Below are 20,966 nucleotides of genomic sequence, written 5' to 3' on the forward strand. Positions count from 1 at the left end.
CGGATATTATACTCACATTGCAGGAAAGCCACTTGGCATACCTGCTTCTCCCAACTGGTCTCAGTGAAATCTTGGGCTCTCTAAAGGACAAGGCTCAGGGTCTCCTTTCTCGGATATTATACTCACATTGCAGGAAAGCCACTTGGCATACCTGCTTCTCCCAACTGGTCTCAGTGAAATCTTGGGCTCTCTAAAGGACAAGGCTCAGGGTCTCCTTTCTCGGATATTATACTCACATTGCAGGAAAGCCAATTGGCATACCTGCTTCTCCCAACTGGTCTCAGTGAAATCTTGGGCTCTCTAAAGGACAAGGCTCAGGGTCTCCTTTCTCCGGATATTATACTCACATTGCAGGAAAGCCAATTGGCATACCTGCTTCTCCCAACTGGTCTCAGTGAAATCTGGGGCTCTCTAAAGGACAAGGCTCAGGGTCTCCTTTCACGGATATTATACTCACATTGCAGGAAAGCCACTTGGCATACCTGCTTCTCCCAACTGGTCTCAGTGAAATCTTGGGCTCTCTAAAGGACAAGGCTCAGGGTCTCCTTTCTCGGATATTATACTCACATTGCAGGAAAGCCACTTGGCATACCTGCTTCTCCCAACTGGTCTCAGTGAAATCTCGGGCTCTCTAAAGGACAAGGCTCAGGGTCTCCTTTCTCCGGATATTATACTCACATTGCAGGAAAGCCAATTGGCATACCTGCTTCTCCCAACTGGTCTCAGTGAAATCTTGGGCTCTCTAAAGGACAAGGCTCAGGGTCTCCTTTCTCGGGATATTATACTCACATTGCAGGAAAGCCACTTGGCATACCTGCTTCTCCCAACTGGTCTCAGTGAAATCTTGGGCTCTCTAAAGGACAAGGCTCAGGGTCTCCTTTCTCCGGATATTATACTCACATTGCAGGAAAGCCAATTGGCATACCTGCTTCTCCCAACTGGTCTCAGTGAAATCTTGGGCTCTCTAAAGGACAAGGCTCAGGGTCTCCTTTCTCGGGATATTATACTCACATTGCAGGAAAGCCAATTGGCATACCTGCTTCTCCCAACTGGTCTCAGTGAAATCTCGGGCTCTCTAAAGGACAAGGCTCAGGGTCTCCTTTCTCAGGATATTATACTCACATTGCAGGAAAGCCAATTGGCATACCTGCTTCTCCCAACTGGTCTCAGTGAAATCTTGGGCTCTCTAAAGGACAAGGCTCAGGGTCTCCTTTCTCGGATATTATACTCACATTGCAGGAAAGCCAATTGGCATACCTGCTTCTCCCAACTGGTCTCAGTGAAATCTTGGGCTCTCTAAAGGACAAGGCTCAGGGTCTCCTTTCTCCGGATATTATACTCACATTGCAGGAAAGCCAACTTGGCATACCTGCTTCTCCCAACTGGTCTCAGTGAAATCTTGGGCTCTCTAAAGGACAAGGCTCAGGGTCTCCTTTCTCCGGATATTATACTCACATTGCAGGAAAGCCACTTGGCATACCTGCTTCTCCCAACTGGTCTCAGTGAAATCTTGGGCTCTCTAAAGGACAAGGCTCAGGGTCTCCTTTCTCCGGATATTATACTCACATTGCAGGAAAGCCAACTGGCATACCTGCTTCTCCCAACTGGTCTCAGTGAAATCTTGGGCTCTCTAAAGGACAAGGCTCAGGGTCTCCTTTCTCCGGATATTATACTCACATTGCAGGAAAGCCATTGGCATACCTGCTTCTCCCAACTGGTCTCAGTGAAATCTCGGGCTCTCTAAAGGACAAGGCTCAGGGTCTCCTTTCTCCGGATATTATACTCACATTGCAGGAAAGCCAATTGGCATACCTGCTTCTCCCAACTGGTCTCAGTGAAATCTTGGGCTCTCTAAAGGACAAGGCTCAGGGTCTCCTTTCTCCGGATATTATACTCACATTGCAGGAAAGCCAGTTGGCATACCTGCTTCTCCCAACTGGTCTCAGTGAAATCTTGGGCTCTCTAAAGGACAAGGCTCAGGGTCTCCTTTCTCGGGATATTATACTCACATTGCAGGAAGCCAATTGGCATACCTGCTTCTCCCAACTGGTCTCAGTGAAATCTTGGGCTCTCTAAAGGACAAGGCTCAGGGTCTCCTTTCTCCGGGATATTATACCTCACATTGCAGGAAAGCCATTGGCATACCTGCTTCTCCCAACTGGTCTCAGTGAAATCTTGGGCTCTCTAAAGGACAAGGCTCAGGGTCTCCTTTCTCCGGATATTATACTCACATTGCAGGAAAGCCAATTGGCATACCTGCTTCTCCCAACTGGTCTCAGTGAAATCTTGGGCTCTCTAAAGGACAAGGCTCAGGGTCTCCTTTCTCGGATATTATACTCACATTGCAGGAAAGCCAACTGGCATACCTGCTTCTCCCAACTGGTCTCAGTGAAATCTTGGGCTCTCTAAAGGACAAGGCTCAGGGTCTCCTTTCTCCGGATATTATACTCACATTGCAGGAAAGCCAGTTGGCATACCTGCTTCTCCCAACTGGTCTCAGTGAAATCTCGGGCTCTCTAAAGGACAAGGCTCAGGGTCTCCTTTCTCGGGATATTATACTCACATTGCAGGAAAGCCAATTGGCATACCTGCTTCTCCCAACTGGTCTCAGTGAAATCTTGGGCTCTCTAAAGGACAAGGCTCAGGGTCTCCTTTCTCCGGATATTATACTCACATTGCAGGAAAGCCAATTGGCATACCTGCTTCTCCCAACTGGTCTCAGTGAAATCTTGGGCTCTCTAAAGGACAAGGCTCAGGGTCTCCTTTCTCGGGATATTATACTCACATTGCAGGAAAGCCAATTGGCATACCTGCTTCTCCCAACTGGTCTCAGTGAAATCTTGGGCTCTCTAAAGGACAAGGCTCAGGGTCTCCTTTCTCGGGATATTATACTCACATTGCAGGAAAGCCACTTGGCATACCTGCTTCTCCCAACTGGTCTCAGTGAAATCTTGGGCTCTCTAAAGGACAAGGCTCAGGGTCTCCTTTCTCCGGATATTATACTCACATTGCAGGAAAGCCAATTGGCATACCTGCTTCTCCCAACTGGTCTCAGTGAAATCTTGGGCTCTCTAAAGGACAAGGCTCAGGGTCTCCTTTCTCCGGATATTATACTCACATTGCAGGAAAGCCAGATGGCATACCTGCTTCTCCCAAATGGTCTCAGTGAAATCTCGGGCTCTCTAAAGGACAAGGCTCAGGGTCTCCTTTCTCAGGATATTATACTCCAATTGCAGGAAAGCCACTTGGCATACCTGCTTCTCCCAACTGGTCTCAGTGAAATCTTGGGCTCTCTAAAGGACAAGGCTCAGGGTCTCCTTTCTCCGGATATTATACTCACATTGCAGGAAGCCACTTGGCATACCTGCTTCTCCCAACTGGTCTCAGTGAAATCTTGGGCTCTCTAAAGGACAAGGCTCAGGGTCTCCTTTCTCCGGATATTATACTCACATTGCAGGAAAGCCAACTTGGCATACCTGCTTCTCCCAACTGGTCTCAGTGAAATCTTGGGCTCTCTAAGGACAAGGCTCAGGGTCTCCTTCTCCAGGATATTATACTCACATTGCAGGAAAGCCACTTGGCATACCTGCTTCTCCCAACTGGTCTCAGTGAAATCTTGGGCTCTCTAAAGGACAAGGCTCAGGGTCTCCTTTCTCCGGATATTATACTCACATTGCAGGAAAGCCACTTGGCATACCTGCTTCTCCCCAACTGGTCTCAGTGAAATCTTGGGCTCTCTAAAGGACAAGGCTCAGGGTCTCCTTTCTCCGGATATTATACTCACATTGCAGGAAAGCCAACTGGCATACCTGCTTCTCCCAACTGGTCTCAGTGAAATCTTGGGCTCTCTAAAGGACAAGGCTCAGGGTCTCCTTTCTCGGGATATTATACTCACATTGCAGGAAAGCCACTTGGCATACCTGCTTCTCCCAACTGGTCTCAGTGAAATCTTGGGCTCTCTAAAGGACAAGGCTCAGGGTCTCCTTTCTCGGGATATTATACTCACATTGCAGGAAAGCCAATTGGCATACCTGCTTCTCCCAACTGGTCTCAGTGAAATCTTGGGCTCTCTAAAGGACAAGGCTCAGGGTCTCCTTTCTCCGGATATTATACTCACATTGCAGGAAAGCCAGTTGGCATACCTGCTTCTCCCAACTGGTCTCAGTGAAATCTTGGGCTCTCTAAAGGACAAGGCTCAGGGTCTCCTTTCTCGGGATATTATACTCACATTGCAGGAAAGCCACTTGGCATACCTGCTTCTCCCAACTGGTCTCAGTGAAATCTTGGGCTCTCTAAAGGACAAGGCTCAGGGTCTCCTTTCTCGGGATATTATACTCACATTGCAGGAAAGCCACTTGGCATACCTGCTTCTCCCAACTGGTCTCAGTGAAATCTTGGGCTCTCTAAAGGACAAGGCTCAGGGTCTCCTTTCTCCGGATATTATACTCACATTGCAGGAAAGCCACTTGGCATACCTGCTTCTCCCAACTGGTCTCAGTGAAATCTTGGGCTCTCTAAAGGACAAGGCTCAGGGTCTCCTTTCTCCGGGATATTATACTCACATTGCAGGAAAGCCACTTGGCATACCTGCTTCTCCCAACTGGTCTCAGTGAAATCTTGGGCTCTCTAAAGGACAAGGCTCAGGGTCTCCTTTCTCCGGATATTATACTCACATTGCAGGAAAGCCAGTTGGCATACCTGCTTCTCCCAACTGGTCTCAGTGAAATCTTGGGCTCTCTAAAGGACAAGGCTCAGGGTCTCCTTTCTCCGGATATTATACTCACATTGCAGGAAAGCCATTGGCATACCTGCTTCTCCCAACTGGTCTCAGTGAAATCTTGGGCTCTCTAAAGGACAAGGCTCAGGGTCTCCTTTTCTCGGATATTATACTCACATTGCAGGAAAGCCATTGGCATACCTGCTTCTCCCAACTGGTCTCAGTGAAATCTTGGGCTCTCTAAAGGACAAGGCTCAGGGTCTCCTTTCTCCGGATATTATACTCACATTGCAGGAAAGCCAGTTGGCATACCTGCTTCTCCCAACTGGTCTCAGTGAAATCTTGGGCTCTCTAAAGGACAAGGCTCAGGGTCTCCTTTCTCCGGATATATACTCACATTGCAGGAAAGCCAGTTGGCATACTGCTTCTCCCAACTGGTCTCAGTGAAATCTTGGGCTCTCTAAAGGACAAGGCTCAGGGTCTCCTTTCTCCGGATATTATACTCACATTGCAGGAAAGCCACTTGGCATACCTGCTTCTCCCAACTGGTCTCAGCGAAATCTTGGGCTCTCTAAAGGACAAGGCTCAGGGTCTCCTTTCTCGGGATATTATACTCACATTGCAGGAAAGCCAGTTGGCATACCTGCTTCTCCCAACTGGTCTCAGTGAAATCTTGGGCTCTCTAAAGGACAAGGCTCAGGGTCTCCTTTCTCCGGATATTATACTCACATTGCAGGAAAGCCAGTTGGCATACCTGCTTCTCCCAACTGGTCTCAGTGAAATCTTGGGCTCTCTAAGGACAAGGCTCAGGGTCTCCTTTCTCGGATATTATACTCACATTGCAGGAAAGCCACTTGGCATACCTGCTTCTCCCAACTGGTCTCAGTGAAATCTTGGGCTCTCTAAAGGACAAGGCTCAGGGTCTCCTTTCTCGGGATATTATACTCACATTGGCTTCATATTTGAGTGAAGAGGAGGAACAAGGCAACACTATGGGTCACATCTGAAGAAAAATAAGGTGCTTGGCTGAGGCACCCAAGGTGTTTTAGTTCAAAATACACAGGCCAGCTTTAATTTTTTTATATTATTGTTATTATTATTAACATGAAGTTAAGTGGATAGAAGTGGCAGGTAGGTGGTGCAGTGAATAGAGTGCCAGGCCTGGAGTCAGGAAGACCTGAATTCAAATACAGCCTCAGACACTTAGTAGCTGTGTGACACTGGGCAAGTCACTTAACCCTGTTTGCCTCAGTTTCCTTATCTGTAAAATGAGCTGGAGGAGGAAATGGCAAACCATTCTAGTTTCTTTGCCAAGAAAATGAGGACCCCAAATGAGGTCACGGAGTCAGACACAACTGAAATGACTCGATAACAAGTGGCTAGAATACCAAAATAAAAATAAGGAACCCTAATCTTTAGTCTCATCGTTGCCCCTAATTTGAGAAAAAACATTACTTGACCTAGACTTTGATTTTCCTATCTGTAAAGTAATTCTGACTAGTCCATTAGATTTCTTTCTACAGGTGCTAAAAAAGAAATAAATTAAAAAACAAGCTCAAATTTCCCATTCTTGTGCCAGGGAATCAGCATAACATAAGAGCTAAGAGTTGACCTTAGAGTTAGGAACGTCAGGACCTGCCCCTGATACAGACTGGTTTCATGACCCCGGACAACTCCCTTTATCTCTTAATGCCTCAAGTAATGCTCCAAAGTCATAAAATGCAGGACAGTTGCAGATCTGCAAAGGCAGAAGGACTTACCTTACTGGTAGTTTCTCAAAGCAATTAAAATCACTCATCTAAACCAAAATGTATATGTGTATATGATTGTGTATTTCCTGGAAAAGTTTTATCAAATGCATTCTTCATAAAATATAAACTTCTTATTTTAAAAAAAAGAGCTCATAAAAAGAAAGGAATATATATTCAAGGACAGCATTTTAATGGTAGAGGAAAAAAAACCCTTTTTTTCTGATGTTACTGAGAATCTGCAACCTATACTCCTGAAATTGTGTTTATTATCATAGCCCCTAATATAATTACCTTCTTTGTGGACTTTCTACCTAATCTCTTCTTATTTCAAGTGCAGAGGAGAATAATGATAGGGAAGGGCAGGAGAATAAGCAGAGCCTACTATGCACCAGGCACCGTGCTAAGTACTTTTTACAAATTACCTTATTTGATTTGGTATACCCTTATTCCTAGACAATAGCACTAGGCCCTTTCCGGAGTGAAGAATTCTGTCATAAATCATCTCCATGGCTCAGTCATAATGACAGGTGTTCATCTCTTTTCACCACCAGTCACTGGCCAACCATTCGCTGTCTTTTTTTTCATTCACTGTCTTTTTTCCTCTAAAAAGGTGAGGATCTATGAAGAGGTACCTAAGCTCAGGTATTTCACTGATGAGGACCTTTTTCTGCTTGCATTCATCATAAAGATTCGACGTTTGCTGAGCAAAATTGAGATTTTTGTGAACTTTCCCAGCATTGAGAACTGGTATAAATTGAAGACACCTTCCTACCTGGCAACTCGTGCTGTGAAATTACTTTCGCTCTGTCGGTATTATGAGTTGGGTAAAGATGCTATTTCAAGAATCACTGCATTATTAAATGAACCAATTTAACTAAGATTTGTTGTTTGGATTTAAGAAGATTTTCCCCACATTGAGTAGGAAAGACTCCAATGTGCTTTCTTGTCAGTTTCCATGTACTCAAGGTCATCCAGAAGAGGGCCAAGAGAGGATCTAGAAGGGGATTACTAGCTTCACTCCAGCATCTGTGCTACAAAGAGAGATGGTTGATCTAGGAAAAGATGCTAATGAGACCATCTTGAGGCTTCTTCCTCATATGAGCCACCTAGGATTTGCCCCTGTAGTATACCGAAAAGTGCTGAACTTGGTGAAGGTATCTGGGTTCAAATCCCATCTCTGGCACGTATTAGTTGTGTGAACATGGCAAATCATTTAACTTCTGTAAACCACATTCCCTATCTGTATGGTAATTTCCCTGATTCTCTCTTTTTAAATTAGGTCTCTTTTTGCGTTTGCTTTGTCTGAGATTATGATTGCTATCCCTGCCTTTTTTTGCTTCAAGTGAAGCATATAAGATTCTGTTCTAGCCCTTTATTTTAACTCTGTGTGTGTCTTTCTGTATCAAATGCATCTCTTGTACACAACATATTGTTGAATTCTGATTTCTAATCCATTTTACTATCTGTTTTCCTTTGATCTCATTTCTTATTAAAAATTAAAGTTAATTCTCATCTACACAAGTATCTGTAAAAGTCACATTTCACATGAGGATCACATTGTACACAAATACTATCTTTCTTAATCCTACTTGATATGTGAGATACCAAGAAATGGCAATGGAAACCCCTTAAAGGCAGGGAAACTTTTTGCTTTGGTCTTTGTATCCCAAGCTCAGAACCTTAGTAGAATCAATTCACAAAAAGTTTATTGAATCAAACTGAAGGAAGGGAAAAGGAATGCTGTATTAAAGTCTCTTCCAACACTTTTACTCCCTCCCTCTTCCCAACACACACATACCTTTCCATAAGTATGCTCATTTCCTTTTCTGTAGCATTTATTGTTTATCAATACCAAGACAGATGAAAACTTTAACTACAGATTAAGTTCTACTCTATTACACTCCAGTCATTACAGTAGTCTTTTCATAAGGCAAAGATGCTAATCCAATTGGAAGTAAACAATTCATGGAGGTCCTTTGAAATAAAGACATACATCTATCTGCCTGAAGGCCTTCCTATGGCAACATACTGAATGCTGCCTTTGGCAGGAAACACCCCCTGGAACTTTTCAGTGTAATATGAATTCAAACTTGGTCCTAGATGAGTAATTCATGTCATTTCAGATGTGTCTATTTCCTCTAATATCACAATGTTCCCAGGCCTCAGAACAAGCCTTAAGCAGTTATCTCAGCATTTACCCTTCCTTAGTCAAAGAATTAAATGGTCCGAAGCCGCATAGCAACTGCAAAAATAAATATGGTGTGATAAAAAGGGTTTTGGGTGGGGGAGCAGAGCCAAGATAGCAGATTAGAGGTAGTAACCGAGCTGAACTCTTTCAACATTCCCCTCCAAACAATTTTAAAATAACCTCAAATCAAATTTTGAAGTAGCCAGGTCAATGAAAAGGCAGGGTGACATTTTTCCAGTCTAAGAAAACTTGGGAGGTCCTCAGGAGAGGTCTGTGACACCGAGGTGGAAGCCTGTCCAGAGTACACACGCTTGGCCACAGTAACAGCAGCCATGGCAGCGGCTTCAGGAGCTCTCAGCTCAGAGATGGTAAGGAAGTTGGACAAAGGGGCAGAAAGAGATTACAGGGGATCTTTTGTTGGCACTGGGTGTAGCTGGTGCTGATTAGCAATTCTATTGCCCATACACAATTCTGGTTTACAGTTCCACGGTGGAGAAGAATGTCTGTGCTCAGTTACAAGGGAGCAGGGGTCCTGGTCACAGTTTCAGGGCCAAAAGGAGCATAGCACTTGTGGCTGCAGAGAAGCAGGGGTCCTTCTTAGGTAAAGATGAGAGTGCAGACCAGGAGAGAAGTGTCCACACCTCTCCCCAGACTACATCACTTTGGAAACACCGAAGATTTGCAACCCAACCCCCACCCCGCCAAAAACCCAAACTAGCTCTGGAGACAGCAGCATGAAAAAGCCTGAAGCTTGGGAGAGTGCCTCCCCACACCCAGGGGAGCAGAGCATGTTTGTTCTCTCTCTTCACTTCAACTCGAAGCTAAATTTGTAAGTTATTTTCCTGATATTCTATACTAGCCATTAAACACATTTACAATAGCAGTTTTTTGCTTATAAAAAGTGAAAAAGCAGGGTATGTGTGGGTAAGAAGTATCTATACTCCGTGGTCCAAAGAGCTGCCAACCCTGTTTCTAAGACTGTAGGATAACAGGATCATCTACAACAGAATGAACTGGATTTAAGTGAGGCTGGGCTGTACAAAGTCACCAGCCTCACTTTTTCCTCTCCAGCCATCTGGGTCCAGTGGCCAGATATCGATCAGGATGACTGGAGAAGGCCCCCATAAAACTAACAAGGAAGCAGTGAAAAGAAGGTCCCAGAACCCCCAGTGCCTCCTTGTAATTGACAGAATATGCCAATGGAAGCTTGAAGCCGTTAGCCTTGGGATCACAGGCTCACAGATTTTGAGCTGGAAAACCCTAGGGGTCCCCCATTTACAAGTGCCAGTGATGAGATGTTTGTGCTTGGACCCTAAATTCTAACAGCCTCTGTTTGGGTGGAAGTAGTTTAAATCCCCTGCAGGGGGCATATGTGTAAAATCTATTTGCCAGTCTTCCCCTGGGTAGGTACCTCTCCTCTGGACAGGTTGTAAAAGAGGAGGTGGTCTAATCGCCCCTTCAGGATTTACCTGGGTGCAAGTTGGGCAAGCCTGACAGACTGGCCAGATAGTTTCACTCACTTTATGGCCTTTGAAAAGGGGCTTTCTTAGGGACTGAAGGGCATTCTTCCCCAGATGTGTAGCTTGATGTAACCCAGACCCCAATTTCCACTGGCTTTCCTCCACGATAAGAAGTTGGCCTGTGGTTGTCTGTAGCCACCCAGAGGGGGAGAGGGTATATTCCCTCTCTTCGGCATGAGCCTGTTTAGGGCTATAGGAAGGATTAAAGGAGTTAGGGATCTGTGGGAGTAGTGGTGCCATCATAGTTAGTTGGCGAGCAGCACTCTTTGCTGCAGCGTCTGCCAGCCGATTTCCCATGGCTTGATCCATCTCTCCCTTCTGGTGGCCCCTGCAAAATACAACAGCAACCTCACATGGTTTATAAACAGCCTGGAGAAGTTGTAAAATCTCCTGGGCATGTTTAATGGGAGAGTTTTTTGCTGTTAGATACCCCCTTTCCTTCCATATTGCCCCATGGGCATGCAAGACAGGAAAAGCATATTTAGAATCAGTAAAAATATTCACCTTTTTCTTCTCCCCAAGCTCTAAAGCCCTGGTGAATGCTGTTAATTCTGTTTTCTGGGCAGAGGTCCCAGGGGGCAGAGGTTTAGCTTCTACGGTGTGGTGCAAGCTAACTACTGCATATCCTGCCCTCCTTACCCCTTGTCCCATATGGCTGGATCCATCACCTGACTGTGTTGGTGCATCTGGAGCCGAAGCTCATGGGCCTGAAAGAAGGGGATAGTCAATTATGTCAGGTTCATTCTGCTTCCCCATTGTTGGAGCAAAGTTAACTAGGAGCATCCTACACTGCTCCCGCAGCTCTGGGTCTTGGGAAAGTCTGTACATAGGGAACTTCTGTAAACTTCCCTTCCCGGTGGCAAAATAGATCTAGCTGTAGAAGGGTGTTATAAGTTAGAGTACCTCCAGCAGGCCAATTCTTTTGGTCCTCCAGAGTGTGCTGGGGCCAGGCAGTGTTGCAGAACATGAAAGATTTCTTTTTGAGGTCCTGAAGACCGAATCTTTTCCAGTTGTTTAAGAGGCATCCTAGGGGTGAATCTCGGAGGATGGAAGGAGATTGGCCCATACTTACTGCCTGTAAGCCTTAAAAATAAAAAATAAAGGGGTACCTGAAGCGCCTGTAGCTAGCTCGACTGACTAGCGTCCTAGAGAGCGAGCGAAAACCGCAAGTATTCCCCAAAACAAGGCGTCCCTTGTCAAAAGAAGAGGAGTATGCTGAGACCTATCTGAGGTCAAACTCGAGCCTCCCAGAGGCTCTACCAAAACGTCCCTAGAAGCAGTGCCTAGGTTGCTTTTAGGGGAGAAAACCGTCTACAGGCGAGGGAAGGGGAGGCTTACCTTGACTCGGAGAAAACTTGGGGCCTTAGGCTGTTCCAGCCACGTTGGGCACCAAAAATGTTGGGGTGGAAACCCAGGGATTCAGGGATCCCAAACCAAACTTCCCAGGGTGAGGCCGCCTGAAATGAATTCTGGGACACAAGCAATCTTTAAGTCAAGTTCGCAAAAGTTTATTTTTACATTTAACAGTGGGCAAGGGTTCTTAGGGAACCTGCAATCCCAGAGGAGTGCAGGGGGAATTTTTATAAAGGGTTAAAAGGCAAAACACTTCACTTTGGTGTTTGGGGGTAGGATTAGGGAGTGGTTTAGGGCCTGTTCAAGGAGTGGTTAGTTCTTAAAGGAACATGCACATTTAGTATCTACTGTGTAGGCGTATTACTCAGATTTCTCTAGGAAATAGCCCACAGTGGGGTTACTGGGGGTGTGGTTTCTACTGTGAAACATCACTAAGTTCACTCTAGGTAGGGGCTAAAGGGGAATCTCTATATAGTTTCTTATCTAGGGTTTTGTTAGACAAAATACTACGTCTAGGATACATGTTAGAAAAGGCAGTGAATAGTAAATATGGTTATGACTCAGTGTTCAGTCAATTATCAGCAACCAGAAATCAATCTATAATTGGGCATAGTTGCTTACTGAGGAAGAAGCAGAGATAAATTGGGTCATGCTGCTCTATAGCTAGAGAGAGAGCCTGAGAGAGAATATGTTTTGAGAACTAGATGTGTTCATGAGAACTGGATGTGTTTTGAAATTGGGGTTCAGGCACAGGCACCCAAGCAGAGGCTGTTAGGATTTAGGGTCCAAGCACAAACACCTCATCATCCCTCTCCAGTCACTTTCACCAGCTGTCCTCCAGGTTTGCAGCTCTCTCCATCCTCATTCCCCTCCCCACTTCCCTGGCTTCCTTCGAGTCCCAGCTAAAGTCTTGTCTTTTATAAGCCTTCTGTTATCCCCCACTTAATTCTAGTGCCTTCTTTCTATTGATTATCTCCTATTTATCCTATCTATATTTTGTTTGCACATGATTGTTTGTCTGTTGTCCCTCCTGTTAGATGGTAGGCTCCTTGAGAGTCTGGACAGTCTTTTGTCTTTTTTTTTTGTACCCTTAGCACTTAGCATAGTACCTGATAACATAGTAGTTGCTTAAGAGACATGATACTGTTTTCATCAATGCTTTATTGACTGACTAAGAGAGCCCCAAGCTAAGATGTAGCTTTTCTTTTTTCAACTACTGTGTCTGGACTGGAGATTGAAGCCTTCTATTACAGAGGAAAAGTCAGTGTTTGCCACCCACTCAGCCCACATTCCTGTTTTTATTATACAAATCTATCAGCAGCAGAACCTGATTACTGAGGTGTTGTATTTTGGCCAGCAAATAATCTCCTTTAAGGTTCTACCACAATCTTACCATGTTATTTCACTAACTACCTTTGCTTTGAACTAATTTTGTCTTCAGTTAGACTGGATAAAAAGTCAAAATCCTCTGGAGGATCATGAGATGTTGTTTTGAGAGGACCAGGACCAGGACCAGGAGCCTGGGCAAGTCACTTAACCCTGTTTGCTTCAATTTCCTCATCTGTAAAATGAGCTGCAGAAGGAAATGGCAAAAGGCTCCAGTATCTCTGCCAAGAAAACTCCAAATGGTGTCATGAAGAATTGGACACGACTGAACAACAAAATTTAATGGAAACAAATGAAAAAAACCTTATCCATTTTAAACATAGGGACAATAGGGACAAAGAAAAAAGAATGACTAAATACAAGTCAGAATTAAACATTAAATACCATGTAAAGCATGCTAACTGGAAATCATGAAACTTGGCTTCTGGCTCTACTTAAAAAAAAAAAAACAGAACAAAATACAATGAAAACAAATGATGTAACCTTGGAAAAGTCCTAAGTTTCATAGGATTCACAGCTAGAAAGGACCTCAGAGCCCATCAAGTCCAACCCTCATTTTACAGGTAAGGAAACTGAGGCACAGAGAGGTTAAGTGACCTGCCAAGAGTCACACAGCTAGTAAGTGAGATGAGATTTGAACCCAGGGCTTCTTGAGTCCAAGTCCGGTCCTCTAGACCCTACTCTATAAAAATGAAGGGTGGACTGGACAATATCCCAAGATGTCTGTATGACCTTTGGCAGGTCCATTTGCTGAGCAGCTGTTTCTTACAGTGAAAAGAAGGGTGTATTTGGAGTCAGAGCACCTGGGTTCAAATCCCAGCTCTGAAAGTTGCTATGTGGGTGATCGCGAGCAAATTACCTCAACTTTCTGGGACTTAATAAATAAGGGGAGAGGTGGAGGGAAATGAGAGGGTTAAACTAGGTCTCTGCAGGCCTTAGGTAAGTCCTTTCCCTGCACTTATATATCATATTTCTGCCCAGTAGAATGTAAGTTCGCCAGGGAAGGAGTCATCTCATCTTGGTCTTTGTAGTCTTGGCTCCTACCATTTTGCCTTACACATAATGTTGTTGTTTAGTTGTTTTCAGTCATGTCTGACTCTCCATGACCCCTTCTGGGGTTTTGGGGTTTTCTTGGCAAAGATACTAGAGTGGTTTGCCATTTCCTTCTCCAGCTCATTTTACATATGAGGAAACTGAGGCAGGCAGAGTTAAGTGACTTGCCCAGGGTCACACAGCTAGTGTCTGAGGCCAGATTTTGAACTCAGATCTTTCTGATTCCAGGGCCAGCACTCTATCCACTGTGCCACCTACCTGCCCATCTTGCACATAATAGGAGCTCACTGAAAGTTTGTTCAATTGGATCTGATTGAATGAATTGAGCAGCAGCATGGTATAATGGAAAGATGCCTGATTTGGAGCAAGAGGATCTGGGTTTGAACTCCAGGTCTGCCTCTCTACCTGGTGACCTTGGGGGAGTCACTTCCCCTCTTCCTCAGCCACAAAATGAAGGGCTAGATCAGACCATCTCCAAAACATCCTATCTAGCTATAATAGTCTATGAACCTACAAAATGCAGTATTTGCAGGAAAAAGTCCCACATGTAGGAGTTGCTAAAAAGTTTTCATATGGGACATCTCCATTTCAACAAACAAAAATAGTCATTCATCTCTGTATTGTAAATATTTGCTGGGCAGTTTGAAGTTGCAGTTCAGCCAAATTTCAGTTCAGATTTCTAGCTTTGTGGTGGTTGTTTTTTTCCTAAAACAATGTGGAGGGTTGAGGGGTGGGGTAAAGAAGGAAGGCAGTCAATCATTGGTGAGCTACACTGCCTACAAACAGACCTGCACTCGGAAATAGCAAAGGAGAAATAACTGTCTTCTCTCCAGTAAGAGTTCCTGCTGTAACAGAGGCACACCAGGGACTGGAGGGAGCCTGTCATTCCCTGCCTCCTGGCTGTGGGCACTCCTTTTCCTCCAAGGCTGCCAACTGCCAGGTCCCCTCTCAGTCCAGGGCCCGATCAGCTTCACGGGGGAGCAGCCGAGTACCTGCTTTGATTAGCTTATATACACAAGGATGAGAAGCCTTCACTAGCACAGCGTTCTGAAGCAGTGAGTCAGGACAGGGAGGCAGGAGAGCAGGGAGGATGTTCATTTAGAAAGGTACTGCAGATTACAGGGTAAGAGGAACTTGGTTCAAATCCTGCCCCTGATAGAGACTACTTGTGTGACCCAGTTTCTCCCTGAGTCTCAGTGCCTTCATTTGTAAAATGAAGGGATTAAACAACATTGCTTCTGAAGTTCCTGCTAGCTCAAGACCTGTAATGGTCTAGGACTGCTCTTACAGAATGTGTGGTGAGGTATGAAGTAGACAATAATAATACCTACAGAAATATAAATAATAATCGCCAGCTACAGGAGGCCAACACAGAATACTCTGTGAAGCGATGCAATGGATAAAAGTAGTAACAGCAGCTAGCATTTCTATAGCACCTATGTGCCAGGCATAGTGCTACATGCTTTACAAATATCATCTCATTACATCAGAGCTTTGCACCTGAGGAGGACCCGAGTTCAAATCCTTCCTCACATACCTACCAAGTGTGACACCCTGGACAAGTCACATAACCTCAGTCTCAATTTCCTCATCATTAAAATGGGGGCAGTAATAGCCCCTATGTCCCAGAGTTGTGGCGAGAGTATGATGAGATGATATTTGTAAAGTACGTTGCAAACCTCCAAATGCAATTAGCCATTAGCTGTGAGGAAGGTAAACAGCGGTAGCTCATTGAGAATATGGAAGCAGAACACAAAGACTGAAATCTCTTGACCTTCGTCTGGGATACAGAATAGAAACAAACCACCTGGGAAGGAGTTCAAGCCTGGAGCTGCTGCCTTCCCCCATCCTGACATCCAAGCCATTGTCTCCAAGTATCTTATCGACCACAGACAGTCACCAGTCCATGACAGACTTTAGTCTACCATTCCAGTGGCAGTATTTGAAGGTTAGCCAAAGAGGATGCATGTGCAAGGAATACAACGCCATTGTATTATCTATCCGTAGGCAAGACAATAATGAAGAGGAAGTGAACAATGCTGAGTTGAAAAGATGGTATGAAAAAGAAATGGTGCCTAGGAAAATGTTTACCCCTTCCCACCTAATGATACATCACCAGGGCAAAAAAAGGGCAAGAAGGATAAAAATAACTTTTAAATGGGAATTTTTGTTATCTTCCTCTCAGCAAAAGGAGCGTGCACCCATCCTTTCCCCTGAGGACTTCGTGTAGCACTTTGTTTGGCAACTCAATACTTATAGTTAGCACAACACATTACAAGATACCTGTTTGTATCTTATCACTCTGCTGGTCTATGGATGCTAAAATCATATTTCTTCAAAACTCTATCTCCATCGATGCTCGGCACAGGGTTCTACCCACAGCTGGCATTTAGTAAAGGTAAATTATTACCTATGCAGGTAATAATCATAGACCTTCTGATCACAGCAATTTCTTTTAATTCAGAATGTTTTCTTGTAAGACTTTTCATGCCTAAAATATCTATCATCCTCTTTGACTGGTAAAGAAATCTTGCACTCCACTAACGTTGTCTTTTTATTAAATTCTTCTAAATTTTCTTTCATATCAGTCTTTGTGAGGTAGAAATCTCTCATTTTTTCAGAGCCTCTACTGTTTCAGAGAAACTTTCCATCATATGTTCTAAATTATCTATTCTCTTGTTCATTACATTGCTTTCTTGTTTGAAAGCTCTGATTTCCATTCTAATTTCTTTTTTCAATGGTTTCCTCTTTTGAACGATTTTAGTTTCTTTTTGTGGTTGTGGGAAGGAGGAATTTCCTTTTTTTGTTTGACATCATCATAATGATAGCTAACATTTACATAGCATTTACTATGTGACAAGCACTTTACAATTAATATCTCATTTATCCTCATAATAATCCATTTTACAGATAAGGAAACTGAGTTTTAGTGGCACAGCTATTAAGGGTCCGAGGCCAGATTCTGAACTAAGATTTTCCTGATTCCAGGTCCAGCGCTCTACCAATCTAGCACCTAGCTGCCTAACATATCGCTTTACTGAATAATATGTATTACTCATGTAGTGAGAAGGGTGTTGAACTCAGAAACTACAGAGGCTCTAGCTCAATTCTCACGTCCAGAGATTACTGTGTTTTCATGGACAAGAAATTTGACCTTTCTGAGCTTCAATTTCTCCTGTATAAAATGGAAATGATGCTACCTGTGATAATATAGTTCACAGTATGGTCGTGAGCAAAAAAAAATGTATTTAAAGTGCTTTTTAAACCTTAAGGCACAATATAAATGCAATTTCAGTATCCTCCTCCAGTCAAAGGTTAGGGAGTTGGGCTGGATCTGGTCTCTGTGAAAACTCCACAGGGAGATCATCATGGTTGGGTTTATACTCCTAGTTCCTCACCAGAGAAATGAGCTTTTCCCTTCGTCCTCAGTTGTCAAGTCAACAACCATTTATTAAGTGCTTATTATATGCCCAGACATTGTGTTAAGCCCTGGAGACACAACAAAAAGGAACACCAATTCCTGCCCTCAAATCCAACAATCAAGGAGACAACACACACACACACACACACACACACACACACACACACACACACACACACACAAAAACTGTCTATCACCAGCTTGAGTCCTTCTATAGTAGGGATTCCTATGGCATGAGAACAAGGTTGAACAAAACCAGAGTAAGCTATCAAACCTAATAAACAACTATCCATTTGGGATGGATTCAGGGAGAGCGGGGCAAGGGTGGGAGAGAGACGTTAGATGAGATAAATGCCAAGAAGTCCAGGAGAGAAGTGGCCATAACCTCTTGGAGGTCAATTCCAATGGACAAGCTGGATTAGGAAGAGAGGGCCTATCCCTTATATAGCCTTCTGGTATGTCAAAAGTAGGAAGATGTTTCCCGTTTTTTCCCTCTTCCTTATACAGTTTTAATTTCTATATATTTGGTGTGCTTTTTTTGAGGTGCTGGGTTTGGGAGTTATACTAAGAACTATGCACTCTGTCATCTTGCTGGAAGCCTCCCACACTGAGTTTTAATTACTGCTTAAGCAGCACAGTGAAATGGAAAGAACACCAGATTATGAGTCAGGAGTCTTTTCAGCCGGCTGATTCTGCCTGGAGACAACGAGCAGCAGGTGGGGAATCATTTCTTGGTATAGACCCTAGGTTTTCAAAGTTTGTTGCACTAAGACCTCCTAAGTTGCTATTTCCTGTGAAAAGACACAGTTGGGCACCCCGCACCAAGTGAAAGGAGTTAGATGTAAAACATAGAGAAGGAAGTTCCACAATCAAAATTCATTCCCAACATTCTCAACTCCTTGGTTCTTGGGTTAGTGAAATTAAAGGTTATAATCCTCATTTAATTAGTTATGGAAGTATGGGCTGGAACGAGGATCACCCCATCAACACACTCATTTGACATTTCCTTTCACTAGGGTAAGGACCACAGGGGAATTCAGTTTATCCCATCCTTGGATCACCTATACTCAACCCAGGAAGCAAGGTGGCATAGTATCAGACCTAGAGTCAAGAAGGCCTGAGTTCAAATTCAGCCTTAGAAACTTTCTAGTTGTGAGGCTCTGAGCAAGTTACTTAACCTCTCTCTGCCTCAGTTTTCCTATGTGTAAAATGAGGATAATAACAGTACCTAGTTAGTGCAAGTTTTTTGTCTACTTTCATAGGAAAGACAGCTGTTTCAGGGGTCAACAATCTTCTTTAATTAAACAGAAAAAATACAGAGAACAAAAATAAAGACCAACAGACAGAGCTCTACTGCCTGAATCAAAGCTTTACATCCACCACTGAATCGAGAGAACCTTTACCTCTGAGGAGTTGGGGAGCTCTGAACATATGGTCACCCAGAGTCTTGACCAGGGAATCACATCTTTCTCATAAACAAGCCCCCTAAGCAAAAGCTCACCTCTCACAACATATGCTCTTTCAGCTAACAGGCTCAGTGCTTAATTAGAAAGTAACAAAAGGTGTGTAAGCCTTCCTACAAGCAAGCAAGCTTCCCTTAATGGGCTCCACATGAGGAGGGCGGGGAAGATCTTATTCTCCATTAACCTTACACCTACCTCTCAGGATTGTCATGAGGATCAAATGAGATATTTGTAAAGTACATTGCAAACTAGATAGATAGATAGATAGACAGACAGACAGACAGACAGACAGATAGATAGATAGATAGATAGACAGACAGATAGACAGACAGACAGACAGACAGACAGACAGACAGATAGATAGATAGATAGATAGATAGATAGATGCTAGCTATTATGATTGTTCCTTCTCACTATTATTTGAGGTTCCTTCCTTACAGGAAACTGAAACAAGAACTAGTGGCACAAAAGAATTAGTCTCATTGCCTGGGGAGTAATAAGGAATATGGAAAAAGCAACAAACACTGAGGGCAAATCCTTAACAAGAGGGGACTTTTCCTTGACCTGAGGCACTATTTTCAGGTAGGTCCTGTAAGGTCCTGGGAATACAATATACATTTCATCAGTCCTTCCATAGTGGAAATCCCTATAAGAGCAAGGTTGGGCAAAATCAAAACCAGAGTAAGTTATCAAACCTGATAAACACTTAACAGCTCACCTTCCAGGCAGGAAGTAAGCCAGGGTAGTCTGCTTAGCATTATATTGCTGGTGCTGATTCCACAAGGCACATGTTTATACTGGGACTGAAAGCCATGACATGTTAGTTGGCAGGTTGGTGAGAATGCAATAGCAGTTATCACATTTCCATTTGGATGAGGGAGAAGTAGAGCCCACAAGGATCCTTATCTCCATGACCACTCACTTCATGAGCCCATTCAAGTAACCTGGGTACAATCTTCTTTGTAGGAAGTATGGTCCTAATGAGGGCATCAACTTGGTTGTTTAACTGGTTTTCAGTGGATGACAGCAATCATGATAGTTCATGTGGTCCATAAACATATGGCCTGCTCCAACAGTTGTTCCCCACACCTGTTCTCAGTCTTCCAACTGTGATCCCACCAAGTGGCAGAACATGACAAAACCATCTATAATTTCCCAAGAAATATTTCAGTTTCATATTTCACATTCACATTGGACAGCCACATATGGTCTACAAACAGTCCAGGCCATTGGAGGGTTAGCAAAACTGAGCAAACAAGGGGAGAGCTTAGGGGAGACATTTCTCAATTCCTCCACTTCTCTCATCTAGCCTGTTTCCCCCCAAATCTGTTGGAGTCTAGTGCTCTTGGGATATTCTAGACATCAAAGAACCCCATAAGATACACAGTTCTGATTGAGTTATTAACCATATCTGTCAGCATGTTGACTATCAGGGAAAACTATTAAGAACTAATGAATGTGCAAATTTAAATGAGTAGAACCACCAGGTACATAGACTTTCTAGCTCAACACAGACACACAGCTCTATCAGAATAGCTCCTATATAATGAAAAGGTGATTCATAACAATAATCCAAAACATGTAAGACATACAAATATTATTGGAAAGAGGATGGTATTGGATTAAAATTAATCTCTCTCCTCTTCCAGGAGGCCTTTAAGGTTTTACCTGACAGAAGGCACAGGGTAGGGGTCCTTAAACTGTGTCATGGATTCCTTTGGCAGTCTGGCAAAATCAATGGACTCCTCAGTATAATGTTTTTAAATGCATAAAATACATAGGATTACAAAGGAAGCCAATTACATTGAAATATAATCACCCATTGTGTTGGTGAGCAAAATGGCCTTTGTTTTCTTTGAGTAATCCTTACTAGGTGCTAAGCCCCAGGCCCAAACCCCAATTAGGTGTGGGACCTATGTGGGTGTGGATTGGTGACTGGGGTGGCACCCACGGTGGGGCTGGCTAAAGAGAGGTCCTAACTCCAGAGCCATGCCCTATTAGGTGTTAACCTAATCTATGTGGATGTGAACCTCCCAGGTCCTAAGGGGAGGGGCCAACTCAAGAACCAATCACCAGAGCCTAAGCTCTGGTCATTCAATGTTTGATGACGTCTG

At 43.8% G+C, this 20,966-nt stretch overlaps 1 protein-coding gene across 1 annotated transcript in view; it reads left to right on the top strand.

The window, feature by feature from the left end:
- Positions 1-7,342, top strand: part of ERICH6 (glutamate rich 6) — a 65,069-nt gene extending 57,727 nt beyond the window's left edge. Inside the window, exon 15 of the mRNA XM_036753241.1 lies at positions 7,079-7,342. Coding sequence (XP_036609136.1) covers positions 7,079-7,342 — 264 coding nt within the window. The remainder of the gene's footprint in view (positions 1-7,078) is intronic.
- The last annotated feature ends 13,624 nt before the right edge of the window (positions 7,343-20,966 follow it).

This window comes from Trichosurus vulpecula, chromosome 4 (genome assembly GCF_011100635.1).
Source record: "Trichosurus vulpecula isolate mTriVul1 chromosome 4, mTriVul1.pri, whole genome shotgun sequence".
NCBI classification, from domain to species: Eukaryota; Metazoa; Chordata; class Mammalia; order Diprotodontia; family Phalangeridae; genus Trichosurus; species Trichosurus vulpecula.